Below are 22,915 nucleotides of genomic sequence, written 5' to 3'. Positions count from 1 at the left end.
GGCGTGGTCTATTGTTGTATTCATGCTGTGGTGTAAAGTTTCTTTACAAAAGCCTGTCATTACCCTGAGCCCCAGCACTCCTGTTGTTTCATATCTGTCACACATCAAAGATGGGCTGATAGAAAATGTAGGAGCGGCATGTTGCAGCATGAATGAACCAGAGCAAAGACACACACTGTTAGCTTCATAAGGTGTGTGTGTGTGTGCATGCGTGTGTGTGTGTATATAAACACACACTATGTTTTAGGACTAAATTAAATGTAGGCAATGAAATAAAACTGTTATACACAAACTTAAGATTTAAAGTTGTAGTAAACTTTTTAAACAATGCTTTCATGGCCATAGGTATGTTGGAAGCTGTCTGTAATTGTTCTGACTGTTGTTAATTGTTGACTGTCTGCACAGTCTGTAAGAAGATCCCTTTTGTTTTCAATTCCAATAAGTTGCATATGCACCCAGGTATCCTCCATAGCTATAATCTTTTTAGTATGACATTCCAACTCTGTTATTCTCTCTTTTTTGGAAGAGGGGGGGAACACAAACAGGAAATGAAATCTTTGACTTTGGAAGATTTTATCTGTATAACTCAGCCAACCTCTGTTTAGCTTAAGAATGTATCATTGTACAGAAACAGCTTTAGAAAAGCAATGCTGTTGGTTCCAGTTTCCTCCTGTTTACTAATGTCAATGTGTCAGCTTTTCATTGAGACACAGTTATCAGAAATGATCCTTCAACAGTTCATTTCCTTTAAAGGGTAACTCCCCCTATCCTACACATTGATGTGTGTTTACAAGTCCTGAGGAGAACTTCTCCAACTGTACAACACTGTAACATTGTTAGCCTCATTCTGGGCAGTTTAAAAGCAGATGACCAAAATCAACACAGCAGAACCAGAGATATCACATTGTCACCTGGTGCCTACATTACCCGCAATGCACCGTAGCCACTGAGTGACGTCATTTGAGGAAATATATCAGATTACATGCAGCTTCCTCTGGAGCCATGTAAGTCTTTCTGCTACTTTCTTCACATATGGAGCAGTATTCAACAAGACCTGCAAACACACTTTAATGTGGAAAATTGGCAGAGTTACCCAGTAACTTGTTGAACCACTTTTAGTCAGTGTCTTTCCTATGTTTTATATTAGTAGCAGTTCTTATATACGCTGAATATTTACCTAAATTCACCTCAGCAGTGATGCTCAACAGTCACAATACAGAAGATCAGTTTTGCTAGTATTTGAAATCGCAAATTAATTTAACATCTGTCAGCTGTAAACTATTTGTGTATTGTATTGTGGTGCACAATGTGAAAACAGTTGTCATCTCTCAAGCTGGTTAAGTGACTTTTCATCCATTTGTCATCGTGTTGGCTCAGTTTAACGGCCACACGGCACAGTATATTGTTAAACCACTTTCTGCTGCACAGGCTGCTTCAGGACAGAAAAACTGTCTCACACACCTAAAATGGCAACAGTGTAAGACATTGTAACAATCGCTAAAGCAGGAGAAAAAAGTGTGTCAAGTCGGTTAAAGAAATGGTTTACCTGATGTTATGTAAGATTTGTACTATGAGCAAAAGCAGGCATGTCAAGTCCTGACGTGTCATGCAGGTGATTGGTACATTTATCTGTCGGGGGAAAGTGCAGTAGGACTGTTGTCAGAGCAGGTCTGCATGGAAGTCTGTTCTGACGCGTTTTAACACATCGGCCGGCCTGTGTTTGATGATAAAAAGGTTGACTTTGTTGTCTGAGTTATTTTGGACCAATGAGCCAGTCAGAAGTTCAGTCACTCGCATTCACAAAACCACCTGAAAAACAGTGACAGCAATTTGTGAATATCAGATTTAAAACAGGTTGTTGTGGAGGCATTTGGCTTCGTCAGACCAACCTGAGGACACCCATGTCAGACTAGAAGACACACTGAATGAATAGTGCACCCCACTGTGGACAAAACTGGCACCTGCAAGCTGAAGTTTGTCCACATAAGGAGCATTTTTGAGCTGCTTGTCACTTTAAGTTTCACCAACCATTTGTATATGTGTGCCTGTGAAAAACAAAAATATACAATTAATTTGGAAATTCTGAGAATATTTCGTATAGTCTGAATGAAGGGTCGTCTTCAGATTTTACATATCAACTTCAGTTTACTTACTATGAGAAGCACTGCGTAATCATTTGTGTACATTCATGTCTTTCGTGGCTCTGGTGGAGTCTTTGACAAATAACCCTGGATAATGTCACCAGGGTTTTAAACTTGAGACTTACAACATTTAACAGAAAGCCTGAATTAATATATTTGAGGTATTCAAAGCAACAAAACATAACTTCCTGAAGACAGAAAGTTGACTGTTGAGTCCATCCCCAGATCGCCAAATACTGATGCTTTGGGTTGGCGGCTCCGGTCGGACGCCATCCGAAAGCACCAGTGTTTGATGAACTTCACAAAGGCTCAACAATCAGCTGTCTGTCTCCAGGAAGTTACGTCTTGTTGATTTAACAGAAGTGGTAATAAGGGAGACAGGAAGGTTCAAATGAGAGACATCATCAAAGGTGTAATTTCCACCCTCTCTCTCATTTTTGAAAATTCTGCATTATGGGAATTGTGGCTCTTCACCCTTACTGTGGACTAGGGTTGCAGCAGTTTACTGGTCTTAGGGTATGGTATGAAAATTGACGTTATTGTACCGTGTGCATTTTCTTATTGAAGGTATTGAATTCTACTATATTAATGATTAAATATTTATACACATCAGGGTTTGCATATGTCAGGACATTTTGTGAAAGTATTTCCTGGGATGGTTATGGTTTCATGAATACCTTCACAGCCCTCCCGTGGACTAAAAGTCTGAATTTTGATTGTTCTTTGACTGTTTTCCTTATGAATAACCCGGTCAGAAAAGAAACAAAATGCTACCATGACACATTAACTTTTTATGAGTTTTTTATTTATTTGATTTTTAAGTGTTTTATTATTTTTTTTCTCCAAAAAAATCCTGAGGTATTCACAATATAATGGCATTTATTCTGTTTGAAATGAGACTGGGGGGGGGGGGGATAAAATACAGCCAAAAACAAAAAAAAAACAAAAAAAAAAAACCAAACAAACACACATTAAAGAAACAGGCAGTAAAGCTGTGTCGATTGATACAACTGTCAAGACAATGATTCCATGGCGTCGTACATACAAGAAGCCTTTAAACTGCAACAGTGGTGACTGAAGTCAATCCTCCCCCCCGCCCTGCGCACTAGCAATGTCATGCAATCTAGACTGAAACCAAGCAACAAACCTCACTGATAATTCAAAGCAGGGTGTCTCCTGCCTTGCTAACGGGGAGTGCAGGTTAATAACAAGCCAATCAGTCCACTATCATAGTAGTTATCATCAGCTGAAATACCTAAAACTTAAAAACAAATCTAGTCTGCTTTGCTGCTGGCATTCAGTACTCACTGATAAAAACCATCCAAGTTTCAAACAATACAAGCTTTGACTGTGAGTTATTAGCAAAGCACTAGTTCAATAACCATGCTGTGGCGACTCAGCTTTTACCGATGAGCAGTTTGTTTGATGGGGCCTTCTGAGAGGGTAAACGGTAAACAAAATAATGTCAGACAGCCACAGTAAAGCCTTTACCTTACTGTGCTGTAGGTTTCTATTTTAACCTGTTTATACGTTTCTTTATGGACTGTACGGTAGTGTGATGGCTGAATACAATATTTTGCTTTCTGTACACAATGGTAAAATGCCAATGACAGACTAACTCCTCTACCTTGAGTCCTGTTTGCCCTCCACAAAATAGCAATACACATAAAACATACAAATGACCAATAAATAAATATCAGTGAAAAAAATACACTGTATAATCACTTTTCTTGCTCTGTGTCACAGATCTATGATTGATAAAATAACTGCTGTGACTTAAAAAAGAAAATAAGGAAAACACCCAATATTCTCCTCTCCGCACAACAATCTGCAACACAAAACAAAACCAAAATAAAACCCATCACAAGTGCAACATCAGTCACAACAGTCTCAGCATTAGAAAAAGAAAGGGGGAAAAAAAAAGAAAGCTCTGGCATTTGACAAATCAGCTCACTGCCTACAGCATCAGACAAACCAGAAAAAAAAACACAAAATAATAATCATAACATAGAATAAAAAATGAAAAGCAATGGGCAGGGATGTGGAGAGAGAGAGAAAAAAATTAAATAACAGCACACAATTTATGACCCAAACAGGGGTAACAAGAAATAAATTGATCATGATATCTGATCCAAGGAAACAATAATAATAATAATAATAATAATAATAATAATAATAATAATAATAATAATAATAATAACAATAATAATAATAATAATAATAAAAAAATACTATTAGACTTTCAGTTCAGAGGTTATCTTTTTGTAGCGGTGTAAATCAGGTGGACAGACACTACAGCGTAACGGTGAGAAATAAACGATTGCTCCACCTCACCAGTAAAAGAAACCTTCAGAAATACGGACACACTGTCCAGCTCTCAGCACTGATCATTATTTCTTTGTTCAATTTGGTGTCATCTTTGCCCTGAATAATAATAATAATAATAATAACAACAAAAATAATATAATAAAAACAGTAATCATAGTCATAATAAAAAACAAACAATGGACAAAAATAAAAGCTAATAATAATCATCAGTAAAGACTTTTGGTAGACAAATAAACATCACACACTCTCTGCTCACACACGGCTAAGTGAAAGAAAAGAAGAAAGAAAGACACACGGCACATGAATGAGGGGAAAAACAGGACGTTATTCTAACAAACACTGTCTGCTAATAAAGATACAGCTCCTCCTCCTCCTCGACGACTACTGACGGGTCCAAAGTGAAAAAGTATATTGCAAAGTTGACAGAGAACATTAAAAAAAGGCAAAAAAATGTGTCTTTTCCTAAGTACACAATAATTCAACATTTTTGCAAAAAAGAAACAAAAATACAGACTATATGTGTAAAAATCATAAATAAGGATAAAGTTTTGTGCATCCCCGCCCCAACCGACCGTTGTCTTGGAAGAAAAAAACAAAAAAAACAAAAAACAAAACAATGGCAGTTACAACGGTGACAATAACATGCAATTGATATACTTTACAGCATTGATCTGTATCTCCCACAAAACTACAAACCCCAGGTCTAACCCCCGTCCCTCCCCGACCCCGATACAATCCTTAAATATTTGTCAGCTCATTCAAAACACATCTCTTGCTTTCGCTCTCTTTGTTCTCTGAACTAGCTGAAGGCGGTGACGTTGATCACACTGGGAGGGGGGGCTCGAAAAAGAACAACACACTGTCGCTAACTCCAGTTTATCTGTGTATGTACACGAGGTTTCTTTTCTCCCCACCGAAGCAAGCTGACATGGTTTGAATGACTGCATAGTGAAAATGATATTTGGTTTACTTACAGATGGGTTTACAACACACACACCCACACACACACGCTCTCCCTCAGTGTCAAGGCACAGCGCAGGTACACGCTATGAGCTAGCTGTTTTTATACACCCCTGGCCTCGCACCTGACCAGCTAATATACACATAAAGCCACTATTGGCGTAGCGAGCAGTGCTGTGTAGAATGGGTTCACTTTATACATTTAGGGTGTGTGTGTGTATGTGTTTTTGTAGATGTGTTTTTCTCTCTCTGACACACACACACACACACACACACACACACACACACACACACACACACACACACACACACACACACACACACACACACACACTTGACATTCTCATCCAGAAGTGGCCACCATCATCCAATCAGGTGATTGGATGGAAACGGCACAGTCGAGCGAGTGTGTGCGTGTGTAAAATACACATCAGCTTGATAACAGAGACCCTCGACAGTGGGAGACTGGGTCCAGCTGGACACGTACAGAGTTTTAAACAGTGAATGTTGAGAGTGTTTTAGAAACGGCACCAATGAGAATACCCCAGGCTGTACTGGCAAGGCAGTACAGCTGACGGACACTGAGCACCAGATTCAGGTCTATATAAAACAGTTTGAGCAGAGAGGCTTAGCATTTATGTCACCCTCAGCCCTGAATCTCATCATCTGGAGAGTTCATAAGAGTCCCTGTTCACTGTTTGAAATCAGTTCCAGGGTCTCCAGATTAAAACCCAACAAAGCTAGCCGAGCTAACGGAGTTGTGCCAACTCACTGTCAGTCTGCTCAGAGGGTCAGTATCATGAAGAAGCTATCTTTGGGCTTAACTCAGGTTTTCTGGCATCACAAAGCTGGCTCACTTTTAACCAGGACAGGTTACCATGGTATTCTGCAGGGCTAAGGAGAGCAGATTGATCGAAGCAAGTGGTTCTTTGAAGGATCCCAGCAAAAAGGGAGTATATTATTTCTTAGTTATTATCATTATTTATGTATATATATATTTACTTAAAAAGGTGCAACATGTCCACCAGAATTGTCCACCTGTCAAATTCCTAATAAAAACAAATGGGGAGCAGAATATCCCCAAAGTGACAGCTTACTGCTGCTTACTAGAGCTGCCATTAGCTAGCTTTAGGTAGCCGTGCAGCCAACAAAGGAACTTTGGACCGGGATGTGGACAGCTAATGAGCACGTTTACGTCAGTAAATATCTCTGCAACACAATATGCTAGATACCAGACTGTCAAAACTGCTATTTCTTTACTTTCTGTTAATTTTGTTTAAGTTTCAAATAAAACTCTTACATATAAAGTAAAATTATTATCAGATGAGGGACCCAGGGGCAAACCTAAACCTAACAAGGGCATCTGCTGCATAATCAGGTCAGTGGAATCAATAAAAAAGATTTGACAGCGTGGACATAAGTAGAGAGTAAAAGTTACAAGCAACAGAGCGACACACATACAGAGTGTCTGAATGTATCATTAGAGTTACTTTGATTTCCATGATAATTATGTAAGAGGTAAGAGTTTTTGATTTTACACAACAATGTGTCTACTCTGGGTTTTAAACTCAAGAGATTATAGACTAATACACATACTAATGAGTGATCATTACAGCTGAATAAAAATAAAGTTTTCACACGTAACATTTAGTTTGTTCATCACAAGGAGGAATACTTTTCCCAAATTCTTTAAAGGAAAAATAGCTCCAATGATCATCAATGTTATTTTCATGGTTAATGTAGTAAAGCTATAAATTGGTTGATCTTAGCTTATTGCAGGTAATTCAGAATCGTCCTATATATCGATAATAAGAAACAAAATATTGCAGCTGGGTTTGATGACATTTGATTTGATTGGCGCGTGATTAAGAACTTTTTCTCGTAGCAATAAATTACAGCTTAATTGGAAACGTTAACGGAGCTGGCTGTTTACCAGCTGTGTGACACCAGTTATCCAGGATCGCTGATGGTCAGTGGCTCGGTGAAGCCATGTGGCCCACAGGAAGCTCCCTGATACATGCCCACAGTGAGTGGATTCACTGAGTAAAAGGATGAACCGGCTGGTTTTGTCACGGTGTGTTAGTTTAACAGTCTCCCCCTGTACTGTACAGTATATGACACACACACACACACATCACTGCTATACTACAGGGCACCCACCTCCCCCTCTCCCACTAGCTAAAGAGAGATTCCATATATATCATAGCTGAGAGTAATCAATTATGTCAATAACAATAGTCATAACAATACCAACAACGCACTCTCTTGCTCTCTCATGTTTTTGTTGAGTTGTGGACACCTTTGGTGTAAACTGTCAAGCTTGTCGAGCTTGCAGGCGACCTGTGGACAGATGGAGGGATGGATGGACGCAGTAAAGGATGGATGTGACAAAAAGCATCTGGACAGACAGACATCCCCTCTGATCATATCTACACTGTACAGTTTAGTGTGACGTCATTATATAAATGATTAACTACTTCCATTACACATAGAGCTACATTTCAGGTGAGGTGCGCATTTACATTTTGTCTGTTAGTACTTTTCGTGAAGCCGACCTCCCTGCACCTTCTCCCTTCTCACCCTCTCTCACTTGCTTTTGCCTTCTTCAGACTTACTCCTCTGTATTTGGTAACATGTGTTGACATTGCATTATTTCACTTATTTGGCTTAAAAGAAAAAAGAATAAAGTATTTGTCCTTTGGGGAAAAGAAGTGACAGCAGCGTCTAAAGCAATAAAAAAAGTAGCAGCAGTAGCAATGTAAATAAATAACATTGTTTGAACAGAAGAACATAAACACAACACACTAACTCACTGGCTAAAATCAGAATTGGTACATTGGTGAAACACCATGAAAGCTTTTTACAACGAACAGCTAGCCTCAGAGCTCGGCAGTCCTGTGACACATGGGCTGATGTTTCCTGTCTTCGTCTTCTTTTATACACTTAACTTCCTATCATCCGGCTCCAGTTTGTCTCTGACTTTCTTTAACTTCTCATCTCACTTTCTTAACATTCCCAGTCTTCCTTCTCACCTCACTCTGTCCTCTCATCTCCTTGTCATTTCTTTTTCACTCATCTTTTCTGCCATCTCGACAACATTCCTGTACCTTCTCTCTCTGACACTTAGCAGGTTCAACTCTCTATAGTTGCCAGTCCTCAGTTCTCTGTGTCTAGCAGTGATTTGGTTTGGTGCGTGACGGGGCGTGGGAGGTTTGAGTCTGCACATCTAGCAGGCTTTGGCTGTGGCCCTGCGAGAGGGGAGGCAATCGGACTCTAGCCTGTCAGTCTCTGAAGACTTGCACGCATTGAGTGCATCTATACATCTCAGTTACGAACACTTTGACCAGGTTAGATAGATGCGTCTTTTTTAACATGCCTGACACAATCGATTTCATCATAACAATCCTCTAGTTTAGGGGTCTCAAAGTCAAATAACCCTGGGGCCACCAGCCAAGAACAGTTCTTGACACTGTCCATGCTCTAAGTCAATCTTTATTTCGATAAAGACACACTTTGGTGTCAGATGTGCTGCGCTAAATCTGCATGCTATTGGTTTAAGTTTATGTTAAGAAGGTACATTTACTAGATTAACTGATAGAAATGAATCTGTGACCAAAACAATGCAACCACGATAACTGATTAATAAAAAAATACCCCAAATCAACTGGTTTCCAGTTCTCAAGAGTCTTGATTCTAGCGAACAATGGTTTGAACCATTTCTCCAAAAATCCCAACCAATTGTGACCCCAACGCTTAGACTCCTGGTAGTGGTGTGTGGATCGATACAGAAATATCGATACATGCCATCCTAAACGGCTCTATTTTTCTAACATTTTATAGACTGGTAGATTAATTGAAAAGAAACAACGAGATGACTAACCAATGACTATATCAAAATCATTGATGATGTTTGCAACTCTAGAAAAAGTACATGACTACTTTAAAATCAGCTTCAAAACAGCAAAAACATAATTAAAAAAAACACACTGGCAGCTTCTCGACAGTGTAGGTCAGTTGTGGCCCCTGAGCTGCGAGTTTGAGACCCCTGTTCTAGGTTCTTAAAAACACCTACAGATGCATTATCAAGACCTGTCTGTGTGGCTTCTTAATGTCTGAAATGTCTTGGCCTCTGACAATAACAACCTACACGCAGCCTTTGGTCTGGTCACACTGTGGAGCACTACATCACACTGAACAGCAGAAGCAGACAGAGAGGTGGACAAAGAGGAAGAGGTAGACGGACAGGGATTGAAGTTAAGAAATGCTCCACAGGTAATAAGATCTATTTCATTTATAGTCTTTGTACAAGATAAGCTCCTGTTCTTTATCTTCTCAATGAAACATCACTCTCCCTCTCCAGCCTCTTTCTCCCGTTTCTCTCACTAGTAACAGTTACTCAATCTTCCAAATCCATCACGATAACACACTCTTCTTCAACTTTCTCTGCTTTTCTCTCGCATACGTCTAGAAAGGTTCTGACACTCTTCCTTTCCAACTCCTCTTTTCTCTTCTTAGCATCCCTACAACTCTTGTAACGCTCTTAAGAGTTCATATAAATCCCTCTGAATATGCAAAAACCACAACAACTCCTTTTCTACGAAACTAAAATGCAACACTAATTTTTTTTGTGATTCTTTTTCACATTTTTTTTCTCCAATTATGCACCTGCTAAATACAATGATGGGTATTCTAAACATATTTCATGTTAAATTCAATGAGAGTTACTATCCTTACAAGTTAGAAATTAAGCACGGCTCACAGATTAATTCATTCTTCTTGTGTGTTACAGCTGTCTGTAGTGTGAAGGTGATTAAAAGACGAGGAAATATAATCTCACTACTAAAAACAACCAGTGACTGTGTCTTGATATTGATCCATACACACTCTCTCTCTCGCACGCACACGCACGCACTTACTCTCTCACAGCCTGAGAATGTGTGATAGTAGAAACACCTGAAGAATCATAATTGCACCGGACATTGCTGTGTCCTCCATCATGTTTATGTACAAGAGAGATTCAGGTTTGCTAATGTAGCAGATGCTTTGTTCCAGTGTGTAGTGACTACTCTGTTGACTAATCCAATGGCTTGGATCAATGCCGGAGACAGACATGTAGGTGGAAAACTAATGGAAAGTGAAGGAAATGTAGAGACACATACAAGATACACAAACAGTTTGTATGTAAAGTGTGTGTGGGTGTTACACACGGTGATGTGACATGATAGAGTGACGAGACATGAGTCTAAATGAATGAAGCTAACTACAGTGTGCATTTTTTTCTCTTCCCTCCTCCCGACATCTGCCTGTCCATATAAACAGAACCACCTGTGTCATCCATCCATCCATCAGTCCATCTCTCCGTCCATCTGTTCATCCAGAGACCTCCATTCGAGTCTCTCCTCCTCCTCTGTGGGCTCTTCAGACGCTCAGGTGGACAGATGAACAGGCGGGCAGGCTCTAACGCTATGCTTAGCTGCTAACGCTGGGCTAGACTAGGACAGACTGAGTCTGGGCTTGGCAAAGCTAAAGCTAGGCTAGACTAGCGTCTGGCTAAGCTAACGCCGGGCTGGGGTAGGCTAGGCTACCTACTGAAGAGCGAGTGGAGCTGGTGCTGATGGCTGTAACACTGGCTGCTGCGAGGCGACTCGGTGCGATCCATCACTGTCTGGAACCATCCGGCCACGTCCACCTCCAGCACCTGGTAACGCTGGATGAAATTATGGTCCTGGTGAGAGAGAGAGAGATAGTTTAGGTACATTTTTGGTGAATCTCAACAAAATGTCTTTTTCTCATTTTGACTGTTGTCTTACCAGCAACTGGTGGTATTTTGGCCTTTTTCTGTGATCCTTTGTGAGACTGTGGAAACACACACACAAGGTGAAGCTGCAACTAGTACATTTGAAGAACATTTTTAAGGCACAGCAATTTCATTTTTATAGAGCATTTCTATACCGGGAAATTAGAGGTGACCAGCAACATGAGAAATGAGATTATACTGTATAATACAAGAACAAACAACACTGACAAATACCCAGCCTCCACAAGACATTACAACCATCCCACAGACACAAAAGCAGTTGTGACAAACCTGACAAACCATGAGACAGGCAATTTGTTCCACAGAACAGGATCAAAGTAGCTAAAACCACTGTTGCCAGATCTGCATCTTTTCTTGGTTTTCTCAAAAGAAACACCATCTGATGAACTGAAAGCCCTGACTGTTCTGTAGTCGGTGAGTTTCAGCTTCAGAGAGAGGTTTGTGCTCACCAGTCTTTGACGAAGGACTGGAAGTCGAGGGAGAAGCCCATGCCGAGAGGCAGCAGAGGAGGATCTTCCTGCAGCACTTTGGTCAGAACCTCAAAGTCTGTCTTGCAGTTCTTGTAGGGAAACTGTCCTGTGGCCAGCTCCACCTAGTAGACACAAGGACCCATTAACATCAAGTCATCAACAAACACTTCACTTGACAAAAATTATATTCAAATAAAGAACAAAGAAACTACAGTTTTCTACAACAAAACAATGACATTACCTGACTGGACTATTTTAATGTGTTTACTGAGCTTTGGTTGTGATGCAAGGAGTCTTACCAGAGAGATGCCAAGGCTCCACACGTCTGCTCGGATGTCGTAGTCAGGTTTGGTGGGATCTGGAGGGTCTATTCTCTCGGGCTGCAAGAGCACAAAGACAGGCAATGCTCTGTTTAGGGAACCAGGTTGTGTGTAGGGTGTAAACTGTGATTTATGTGTGAGACACTTGCAGTGTTTTGAGTGTAGTGTGTGTGGGTGTTCACTCACTGCCATGTAGGCAGCACAGCCGGCACTGCGGGTCTTGGCCTTTGAGTCGACAAGGCGTCCGCTGATGCCGAAGTCACACAGTTTGATCTGACCTTTAGCGTCGAGGAGGATGTTGGAGGGTTTGACGTCCCGGTGGATAACACCGTGCCTCTCTTTCAGGTACTGCAAAGCTTTCACTATCTGAAGCAGGACCACACACAGAGTAAGACTATAAGAGTAAAACAATCAGGTTTTAAACTTTCCTATCTGTGTCTGAGTTTCTTCCACTTACTGCCACTGTCATCTTTCCAAGGATTCGCTCTGGGATTGGGCCCTGGATTCTCTTCTTCAGCTTCTCAGCACATGTTCCCATCAGCTCCATGGCAATGAAAACATCCGTCTGTACAAGAACACACACACGCACATCCAACTTTTACCAGTCCTAGCAGAAAGAGCTAAGCTGATATTTTGTCAGCAATATAGACAGTAATGTGTTTCGGGGACACCCACGTTGGTAACTATGGCACCGTAGCACTGTATGATGTAAGGGCAGTCATGACTCTTTAGCACCACATCCAGGTCCATCAGGATCCTCTTGTTCTCGTCCTTGTTTCCTGTGCGACGCATTTGCTGGTGACAGAACACACACAAACACACACACAATAAGACATCTAAAATTCCTCCCAATATTTGAACGCATGCAACACACACCGTGCTGGACGAGCATGTTAAGAAACAAGCCAATTGAAAATCACAAAGCAAAAGAGTCCTCGTGTTGCTGATTGACTCCATAATTGTTAAACAGCTTGGATGGCTACAATTAAGTCATCTCTTAAATAGGAGGGCTGCTATGTGGGGTCATTACTGCCACTGTTTGTTGGTAAACTAGTCACAATTAAAGTACAACAGAAAAAGATTGCTGAACCAAGCTGGGCATCAAGGTCCTGCTGTATTTTGGTCACGTTGACCAATGTCTGAGAGTTTTTTTCATGTCTTTACGGCCCCTGTAGGGAGATCCTTTTCTATTTTAATGAGCCACAGAAATTGTTCCCTAAAATGGTTTAGCTTGACCAAAACAATGGTACCTGAGTCTGTCCAACATCACAGCATGAGCAGCACAATCACTAACATACATTCGACAGGATTAATAACGCATAAACACTATAATTACTACACAGTGCTCGTAACTGACATTCATCTTATCTTCCCAAACCTGAAACAGATTTAATTAAAAAAAACTGTTCAGTAAAGTGCCTCTGCTGATTCATCAGCTGTAACTACACCCCCATCAGATAAATTACTAATGAAAAAGAGCTTCAAACCGAAAGAGACATTTTATTTAGGCAATATATTTTTATGGTCCTGTGTCTTATCTCTTTGTGGATAATGGACCAAGTCACTCCCATCTAAAATTGTGTTTTGAGTCATTTTTATTTAAAATGTATTTCATATTCCTTAATTTTGTTTTTATATTCTTTAGTAACTCTCAATGTCTTGTATTCGTCCAGAGCTGCAACGATACATGTATTAGTTGTCCACAATTCAATTAATTAGCTATTTTGATAATCCATCAATTAGTGCTCTCTAATTCCAGCTTCTTAAATGTGAAGATTTTCAAGTTTCTATACTCCTCTGTGGTTATAAACTGAATATCTTTGGATTGTGGAGAAAGAAGATATTTAAGGGAGCCTCATCTTGGGCTTTAGGAAACACTGATTGACTTTTTTTTTTTAAAAAACAACCAAACAGGCATATAATCATTGCAGATTAATCTGCAATGAAGATGTTTTTAAAGATGCAGCCCCAATTTTGTCCCATGTACATTTGTGGGTCCCAGACCAACGATCAAGCACAACAGCCGGAGCTAATGGGGCCCCTATAAACAACAAACTATAAACTTACGGTATGAAGAAAAAGAAAAAATGATTCTGTATTTTTAAATTAAATTTTCCAGGAAAGAAGTTGACACAAATGAGCAACATCTTTCTGTGTAGTTGCTCAGTTCGACTCTCCCCTGTATTGCATTAGCAGAAGTACAGTACATTACTAAAATTACCTGTAAAATCTACATTTTAGTACTGATAAATGTGTTTTGAGACCAGGTGAGTGCTGGGGTGTGCGGGTCTTACTTTGACAGCGATGACGTGGCCGGTCTTCTTGAATCGAACTTTGAAGACCTGCCCACACGTGCCGCTGCCGATCTCCCCTTCACTGATCAGGTCTGTCACCTCCGCTGGATACCGCTGTGGACGGACGAACACAAATAAAGCAAGACTTAAGATCATTCTCAAGATATTTTTGCTGATTAACATGTTAAATGAATGTTGTTACTGTGCAAACTCTGCGAGCTGAAAATAGATGAGCCGGGCCAGTTCTGACTTTCTGCTTCGTGAGGCAACAGTAAACCCCTCTGGGCCATTTACTAACAAATGTTTTGATGTTTAATTAAGCTGCTTCCCCGTTGGCCATGACTGAGAATACAAGCGCACAGTGGGGAAGATGCATCATTTCCGTGCCTCGTTAAAACGAAATCACTGGTGACTGAGACGCTGTGAGTGACATCTCAACGAGTGCATGATGTAACGACCCCTGTGGGCTAATGAGGGGAAGTAAAAACAATCTGGAGTGCAGCGATGACTCAAATCATTTTCTCAGCTCTCCACAGCTTCAAACCCTCACTGGCACCAACTATGATAACAGACCTAAAGGCTGAAGGAGGGAGGACAATAACAAACAAAATGGGGCCAGCGCCTCCATTTTATCTTGGTAAATGAAAACAACTTACATCTAACAGGTTTTAGTTTAATCTGTAATACTGTTTTCTTGACATCGCTCTGCTCATCCTCAGGGTATGTGGATGTTTAATTTAAAGGCTTTTAACTTTTACGGTAACCTTTATTTTTTTTTCTGAAAACTGAGGAGAACAAACAAGATAATGTGTCATTCCTTCTTTCAATACTTTCCCATTTGCTGTAGCACTCCATCCTATCAGTTCCCACTGAAGACGTAAGCCTCCTTAAACGATCTCGAAAGGGGATCGCCACAAAATGTATGACAATAGCGATGATAAGCTTCGAAAAACGAGACAGCCAGTCGGCCTGGCTTCATTATTGTAATCATAGGTTCTTCCATATTACCCAGTCCTGGATGTAGTCTGCTGAGGTGTTTGATCAACGGTTTCTCATTAAACTAATCACGTGCCTCTGTGTGCATGTCTCACCTGATCATCGATCTTAAGATAACCCGTCTGTTTCATGATCTCCTGCAGTTTCTGGTCGATCTCTGCACTGTGGGGACAAAACACACACATTGACACACAATGTTGGAGAGCACAAATGCTATAAGAAGTATGATTCAGTGTGAAACGTTTGTTTTGATGGTAGCAGGACCTCTGACTCACTAATGTGTTTGTGTAAATCTCTCCCACCCACACTCTGTACGTATGTATGCGGATCAATTATGTGGTAACAACGTGCTCTTCTTTCAGTGAACCTTGATTCTGCTTACCGCCGGGTTCTTATGCGCGTGTATACAGCATGTAGGATCAAGTTTACTGATGCTGCATTAACACAGTAAGATCCTTTAACACAGAGTGTTAATAATCACGCATCTGTGTCCACATACTTCTCTAAGCTCTTCTGTAGGCCATATGGAGGTGTGGGCAGGGTGAGCATGTGTCGCGGGCGGCTGGGGTAAGGGTGGTGCTGAGGCGAGCTCTCTGAAGACGATGAACGGCTGCCTCCATCGTTGGCCAACGGCAGCTGGAGTGCTGGGGTGGGGGTGGGGAGGGGACATGACACATTAGACACAGAACAGAACGAATGGTACAGTACGTTTCACACCAGAGGCCAGCATGCCAGGAGGTGTAAGATGTCCATGTTTATTCATGCAGTCAACGACTCCATTATTTTAGTGGATTAAAACTGTTGTACACCAATAGGGAATATCACATATCCATATAATAGTGATAGTGTATTATTATATGATGTGTGTTTTAATAGCTAATATCAGTGTTACATAGTGACTAAATCAAAGCGTCTGATCATGTCATGTAGTAACGACTGAAAATTATTTCCCATGAGACACCAGGAGAAATTGGCCTTGGCTGCTATCTAGACCCTTCGTGGTGGATAAACTCGCTGTTTTTATTTCCCCGAAGTTACAGCTTTGTTTTTGTTACACTGATGTCCCGACCTCATGTTAAAACAAGCAGGACGGTTATCTCAGAGCAAAAGAAACACCATTCTCAGGCAGGGAGAGACAGCGCAGGGTTAGCCCACAGCTCGGGAGGTGCAGTTTAGGGATGCGGACGCCCACAGTACATTTTTAAAAGGGAAAATCTGGTTTATTTACACTTGGGACTTATCATATTAGCTCCAGCCATTGGTTTTATTTGTTATGACAGCACTGAACCCACTAAAGCGACTGCCGGGATCATAGCAACATTACAAACAGTATGAGCAGTCAGTCGTTCTAACAGGTTTTAAATAACCCAAGTTTATTTATGCACACCTAATGTTGTTAATAATCCCTCATTAAAAGGGGAATTCTGATTGTGTACAACTACAGCAATCATGGTAGATCAAAGTTGAGCAGAAGTCTGACCGCGATCAACACAAATCTTTCTCTCAATATTAACATTACCATTTAACTGCTTGTGTTTGGTGCTTCATTGGACTAGCAGATATCATTAACTAACTTTGGTGTGTAAAACTTTATCATAACCGACAGAACTGATGGTCGGAGCAATGAAACTCAAGTTGTAATAAACCGAAATGTGTCATTAAAGACAATATTATCCACACAAAGCCACTAAGTCTGGTTGAAACCCCTAAACGATTTTAAACCCTGGGTGCCTACTTGACAGTTGTAGATCCAGTTCACAACAGATCCAAACAGCGGGTGCAACATGCTTCTCGTATAAAAACATAGGTATGAATCATGCGTTCAAGGACATGTTAAAGACAATGTTGACCTTGTTATAACAGGAGTATGTGCAAGCAAGCACTTACTCTTATCAACTCTAGATGTTAAAAGACGTTCAGGACAACAATCTAACGTATTAGTACGGGCAACCAAACGCTCAGACACAGTCAGCGGTGACTATGATGACCTCCTCCAATATTACCAAACTGTGGAAGTCTGATTTCAGAGAGTTTAAATCCCATTTTATGTCAATTTCACTTCAACCATTTTCCAAAACATTGAGGATCATGCAGCCGTAATTATCATCAGTTTCATTTTTTTTTGGTTTTTGCAGCTCTTCTGAGAGTGCCAGCAGGTGTTTGTATCCACGAGTCACCTGTGGATGGATGAGCCTGTAAGGGGAGAATCAGTTAGTGAAGAGGGAGGAGGTGTTAGTACAAAGAGGAAGGAGAGCTCAGGCAGTCTTTGGCACAGATCGCATCTCCACAGTTTGGCTGGCTCCAGATGGACAGATGACAGGATAGACGGACAGACAGAGTGTGTGGGGGGGTGGGTGGGGGGGGCACAGATACTTGCAGGCACTGCTGCACCGCCGCCTGCTGCAACAGGAAGGACGGGGATGCCAGAAGATGAATAACAGGCGAATTACATCAAACAGTCCAATGTGAGGGAAGAGAGAGAGAGAGGAGACATTCGGCCAAAACTGCATAGCACAGACTAAGCTGGAAGTCAGACAGTCAGTTGGTCGGACTCGGACAGGAGGGCAAGTCTTCAGTCGCCACACAAAGAACACAGACACAGAGAGAGAAAGAGAAGCCAGAGTGTTCACAGCACTCCTGCAAACGCACCAGTGGGGATGCTGGATTAGAGACTGTGTCGAAACAAAAAAAACACAACCCCAAACATTGTGTCGTGCAAAAAAGCCGCATGCACCGTGATTCTCCGCCTCCAGCGAAACGAAGGTTAATCATCTCACACACGTCCACACACACACACACACATACATACATCAAACGCACACCAACACTGCCCTGCCACTGGCACACACAGATGGACAGAGAGAGGAGTAGGGATGGAAAGATGGAAAGAGGATGTGATTTGAGAGGAGGTGTAAATAACTGCTGGGGCTAAGATATCAGAGCCGGTATCATGGATTAAACTCGAAGCCCTATTCAGTCGTAAACTAATCAGGTACTGGTATGAGGTACAGAGCACGAAGTGTGTCAGCGTGGGAGAAAGCACAGTATGTGTGTGCTGGGAAGAGGTTTGAAATGAAAGCTAATTTGAGGTTAGCACAAAAAGCCAAACCTCACCTTGTCAACGGATGCTAACCTAAATTAATCTAGAGACCCTCTAGTTGATAGTAAACTGACTTTTACAGCCACTTTTTAATGAATAAAAAGCTCTTTTTTTTTTTTACACATACTCTATTCTTTTTAGATTCTTAAATACAATGGATGTAAGAAATCTTCATAAAAGTGTTAAGAAGACAAACGTTAGAGTAATAACAGTAAATGAAGTGGTAATATTTAGGGCCTGACAGAGATGAGAAAGTATGGGGTGGGGTGGGAGGTGAAAGGGGGGATACAGGTGTTGGGGAGGGGGAGGGTGCAGTGGCAGAGAGAGCGATGGATTGAATGATACCTGCACGCTGGGAAGGAGCTGGAGCAGGACTGAGCTGGATCACGATGACTAGACGGAGGAAAGAAAATATACACACACACGCACATTACTGCACTGTTCTACGATCACACGTGCACACACACACAATCATATAACAAATGGGGAGAAAAAACACAGACTTTCTGGCTCCTGTAATTCTTTGTTCTCTTCAAGCATAAACAAAAGTGGTGTATACTAGAGGATAAGGCCAGCGTGATTCTTTTTAATCTTTTTCTTATTGTCAATAAATCCTTTGAAAAGACCAAAAAATCAACAATCCATCTTTCAATACTTTCCGACTCCAACCCCACCCTGTCTGTGCCACTCAGCCCCCAAGCACGTCGGTTCTGACTGAAGTCATGAGTCTTTAAAACCAGGCTGCAGATATGTTATTTAAAACAGCTGATCACTGCTGGTTTCAAAGCAAACATTACTCAAACAGGAGTATATCTTGTGGGGATACTCAACTGCAGATTTAAACACATTTGTTGCTCTAAAGAGTATTTATGGCAGCTCAAAATAAACTACAGTGCCCACGTTCACTGTAATGAAACATTTAATACATGTAATTCACTGTGCTGCACTTACTTGGATCGCTTTACACGGGGTAACTAAAGGCGAGGGATTGCCGGTGAAGTAAAAATTGAGGCGTTGGCACGTGAGGATGGAAAACACCGAATGTTATCACATCAAGAAACTGTGTTAAATGATTTGCTCTGTCGTGGCTCGCCAACTTTATCATGTCGCTAGTTTTTTGGACGACGAGTGAGGTCCATGTCATGTCAAGTTTTAGGATTCACAGTCAACACCTGTCAGTACGGCCCATTTATTGCTAGATTTGGTCTTTCCTTACGATTTGTTGACAATAAGAAAAACATAGCGCCGTTCTTCTAACCCTCTTTCTTACAGACAGACGATGAAACCCCATTAACATTTTTAAAAGACAAGAAAAAGCGGGTAGGAAAGCAGGTTTATGGTCAATGTCACTCAAACCTCACATGAATGGACAAGAAGTGATGATCTGAAAGAAAAGGGTGATCTTGTGAATGAACAAGGTTTTCTGATATTGTCGACTGGCAGTTTTTAAAGTTGATTTGGTCAGGCTGCTATGATAATACAGAGCTTTCTGTGTCCAGCACTGTGTTTATTTCGGTGTTACATGTCAGTCAGTGCAGGCATGTTGCTGCTGGACACTTTTCTCCTCCAGACGGTTTCAAGGGCCCAGCCTTACTGTTTCGCCCAATCTTATCACACTCGCTACATATCCCCCCTTATATAATAAATGACTCAATTCAACGAGTCTGTGTCAGACAGTGTAGATGTTACCTCCAAATGTGGAGCTGTGTGATCTATACAACACCGGAGCCAACGTATGTGGAACGTTAGCTTGATTTCTTAGCCTGCACAAATTAGCGTCCGTTTCGTCAACGGTCAGAACTGGCACTGGAAAAACGGACTTTGTCGCAAGAGCCACAAGCAAACACGCTGCTCGATAACGACTCGAAGCCGAAGCTAAGCTGTGGATACATGGCACCTCCGTTATATTCCATTAACAGGCTGGAAACTACACATTTTCTGACTGACGCTGGGCCTGCCACCGACTATCACTCAGGTTGCTAGCCTGCTAGCCTAGCATGTTTGACAGGACAGGATCGGAACAGATTTCGGGACGTGACCGTCAGCGAGATACCTCATGACAGCGCTTTATCTTTATAAACATGTCGCTTCACTCGCTCTAGAAATAGCCTCTCTCGCTAGACAAGCGATTCGACGGTAAAACGAACCGACCAAGCCGAGTCGGTGTTTGTTTATGTAGCTAGCCTGTTAGCATGTGGTAGCTAGGAGCAGCATAACACCCCCCGCTCCTTCCCTCCCTCCCTCCGCCTCTCCGATCTTTCCCCCGGCTATTCTGGCCGTTACCGAGTCCCCGGTCCTCCCCGGTGGACACTCACTCGGCCTAGGACGTGATCGCTGCGGGCTCATGTCGATGTTGAGGTCGATTCTCCGGCGAGCTTCTTCATTTTCCTGCTTTAGTTTCTCCTCGATTCGCGACAGCCTCTGTTCCAGCGACGACATCTTGAAAAATTGAGCACCATGTAGTTCCCAGCAGAGCTCTCGACTCCCCTCTCTGGCAGGCAGGACCAGCAGCACACACACACACACACACACACACACACACACACACACACACACACACACTGACTGACTGACTGACTGACTGGGCGCACACACACATTACACACATACTACACAGTTACACCTGCACCGCCAATGATAGTTGATGCTCATTTACCCAGTTTATACAGTGGGATCTGAGGACTGAAAAAAGATTGAAAAGTAAATTAAGCAACAAACTTTATATTTTCCCCTACAGTCCTCCTGAAGTCCTCAAAATAGAACTGACTGTTGCTGCACAGCACCCCAAGCACGTAGGTGAATGGTTTTAGTCTGATGAAGTGTAATCAATTAGTCAATCATTTGTCAAATGATCTACTGAGACTCCTGCACAGACCCTCGAGTACATCCAAAAACATCCAACATCTAATTAAGAACACCACAGAACAAGTTTTTGTAATTTTATGATTAATTATTGATATTATTAAAATAATGTCCCAGCCTTTTGATAATGAAGCAGTTCTAAATTATTTTTTATTCTGTGTTACCAGCCTCTCAAATATGAGAGATGAGAGAATTTAATGCTTTAATGTTTCATTCACATGTCTCAAATTGTAATGATTTACTGTAATATTTTAATTGAACAAAGACACTGATAATGAACAACACATGTTTTTCCCTCCATAAGAAGTCAACATATCTGCAGCCTAAAAAAATCTCACAAAACTTGCAATTTGAAAGGCTCACTAGCAGCTCTGGGAACATTAGATGGATATGTTAAAATATTCCCTGACCTTTTGTAATGTGAAAGGTGTGATGGGGCAGGGAAACATAACCTTAAACCCCCAGGAACAGGACTGAAAACCCAGCATTAGGGTATTAATAAAATCGATAAAATTGTAAGTTTAGAGATGATAAAATAAGTAGTTACTTGCAGTTCTCTATTTTAACCTCACAATATTTACATTTACATTTAGGGCATGTAGCAGACACTTTTGTCCAAAGCCACTTACTATAAGTACATTTGCTCCGATCAAAAACAAGTGATCAACGGTGTCAGGTAGCTGAGTGATTAAGATGCACCTGATCTTGTATCTCCATCTGGGCTGTCAAATATAGGCAAATATGAAAAGATTTATTTGCTCATACCTAAAAAGTACATGAAAATTTGATTTATTTATTTAAAGAAAGCGGAGGAAGCAAACATTTATAGATGAGGTAACTTCAGGTGTTCACAGAAGCAACAATATGTTGTGTTCACTGACTGTGGTATATACACCTTATATTGTACCCAACCTGCAGAAAGCACGTGGGTGTTATTCAGTATTAAAAAGGTAGAGATGTCCCGACGTGCTGCAGTCACTGTAGTGATAACCTCTGTTTAAACAGGCCTGTTGACTTATTTTGGCTCATTGGTGATGTGTGTTTGTGTCACCTCTATTAAATGAGCCATAAATAGTTTTTTCATCAGTGATGTTTGCCCCTTCAAAGACCAGGCAAACCCCGTCCTTCGAGCCGACATCCCCCCAGCTATCTAACTCGTGTTTGAATAAGTGCAATATGGCTAAAATCTGCATCGTGATATTGGAAAAACAGTAATGATAATCACATTAACCAAACTGATGTTGATAATAAACGTGCTCTACCGTGCATATTAAACAGCTAAGAGAGTCATTGATTAGTTGATTAGGTCATCGATCAAAACTCATTTAAATTATTTAATGATCAGAAATTCCAGACTCTTGGCAGTTTGATCCTCTCCAGTGTGAGGATCCGATTCTTTTCAGATGTTTTATATTGTTTTAAATGTTTTATTTCTAGGGACTCGGAGGACTTTCTTGGCTCTGGCAAGTTTTATAGAACAATGATGCACAAATGACTAAGCAATTTGTGGCTTGATCTCATCAATAATAATGGAAATAATAAACAATAATTGTTAAACTATCATAATCACAATCTGCTAAAAATATGTCATCCCACAACTTTTATAAGAATAAGAATCAAGTGAAA

General features: G+C 41.1%; 1 protein-coding gene across 3 annotated transcripts; it reads right to left on the bottom strand.

Moving 5' to 3' along the window:
• Nucleotides 1–2,924: 2,924 nt before the first annotated feature.
• On the bottom strand, nucleotides 2,925–20,954 carry map2k7 (mitogen-activated protein kinase kinase 7). 3 transcript variants are annotated; one of them, XM_030418871.1, is made up of 12 exons: nucleotides 20,743–20,954; nucleotides 18,773–18,820; nucleotides 15,827–15,971; nucleotides 15,423–15,489; nucleotides 14,332–14,445; nucleotides 12,713–12,832; nucleotides 12,495–12,602; nucleotides 12,224–12,403; nucleotides 12,017–12,097; nucleotides 11,697–11,839; nucleotides 11,240–11,285; nucleotides 2,925–11,154 (listed from the first exon to the last, which is right to left on the bottom strand). In XM_030418871.1, exons 1-12 carry the CDS (start codon nucleotides 20,864–20,866, stop codon nucleotides 11,011–11,013), a joined length of 1,320 nt encoding a protein of 439 aa, XP_030274731.1. In that variant the 5' UTR covers nucleotides 20,867–20,954; the 3' UTR covers nucleotides 2,925–11,010. The 3 variants fall into 3 exon arrangements, with proteins under 3 accessions (XP_030274731.1, XP_030274741.1, XP_030274750.1); XM_030418881.1 differs by lacking the exon at nucleotides 18,773–18,820; XM_030418890.1 differs by lacking the exons at nucleotides 18,773–18,820; nucleotides 20,743–20,954 and adding an exon at nucleotides 20,117–20,653.
• Between the last annotated feature and the right edge of the window lie 1,961 nt (nucleotides 20,955–22,915).

The sequence above is a fragment of the Sparus aurata genome, chromosome 1 (assembly GCF_900880675.1).
Source record: "Sparus aurata chromosome 1, fSpaAur1.1, whole genome shotgun sequence".
Lineage (NCBI taxonomy): Eukaryota > Metazoa > Chordata > Actinopteri > Spariformes > Sparidae > Sparus > Sparus aurata.
This window is presented reverse-complemented; position numbering and strand designations above follow the sequence as displayed.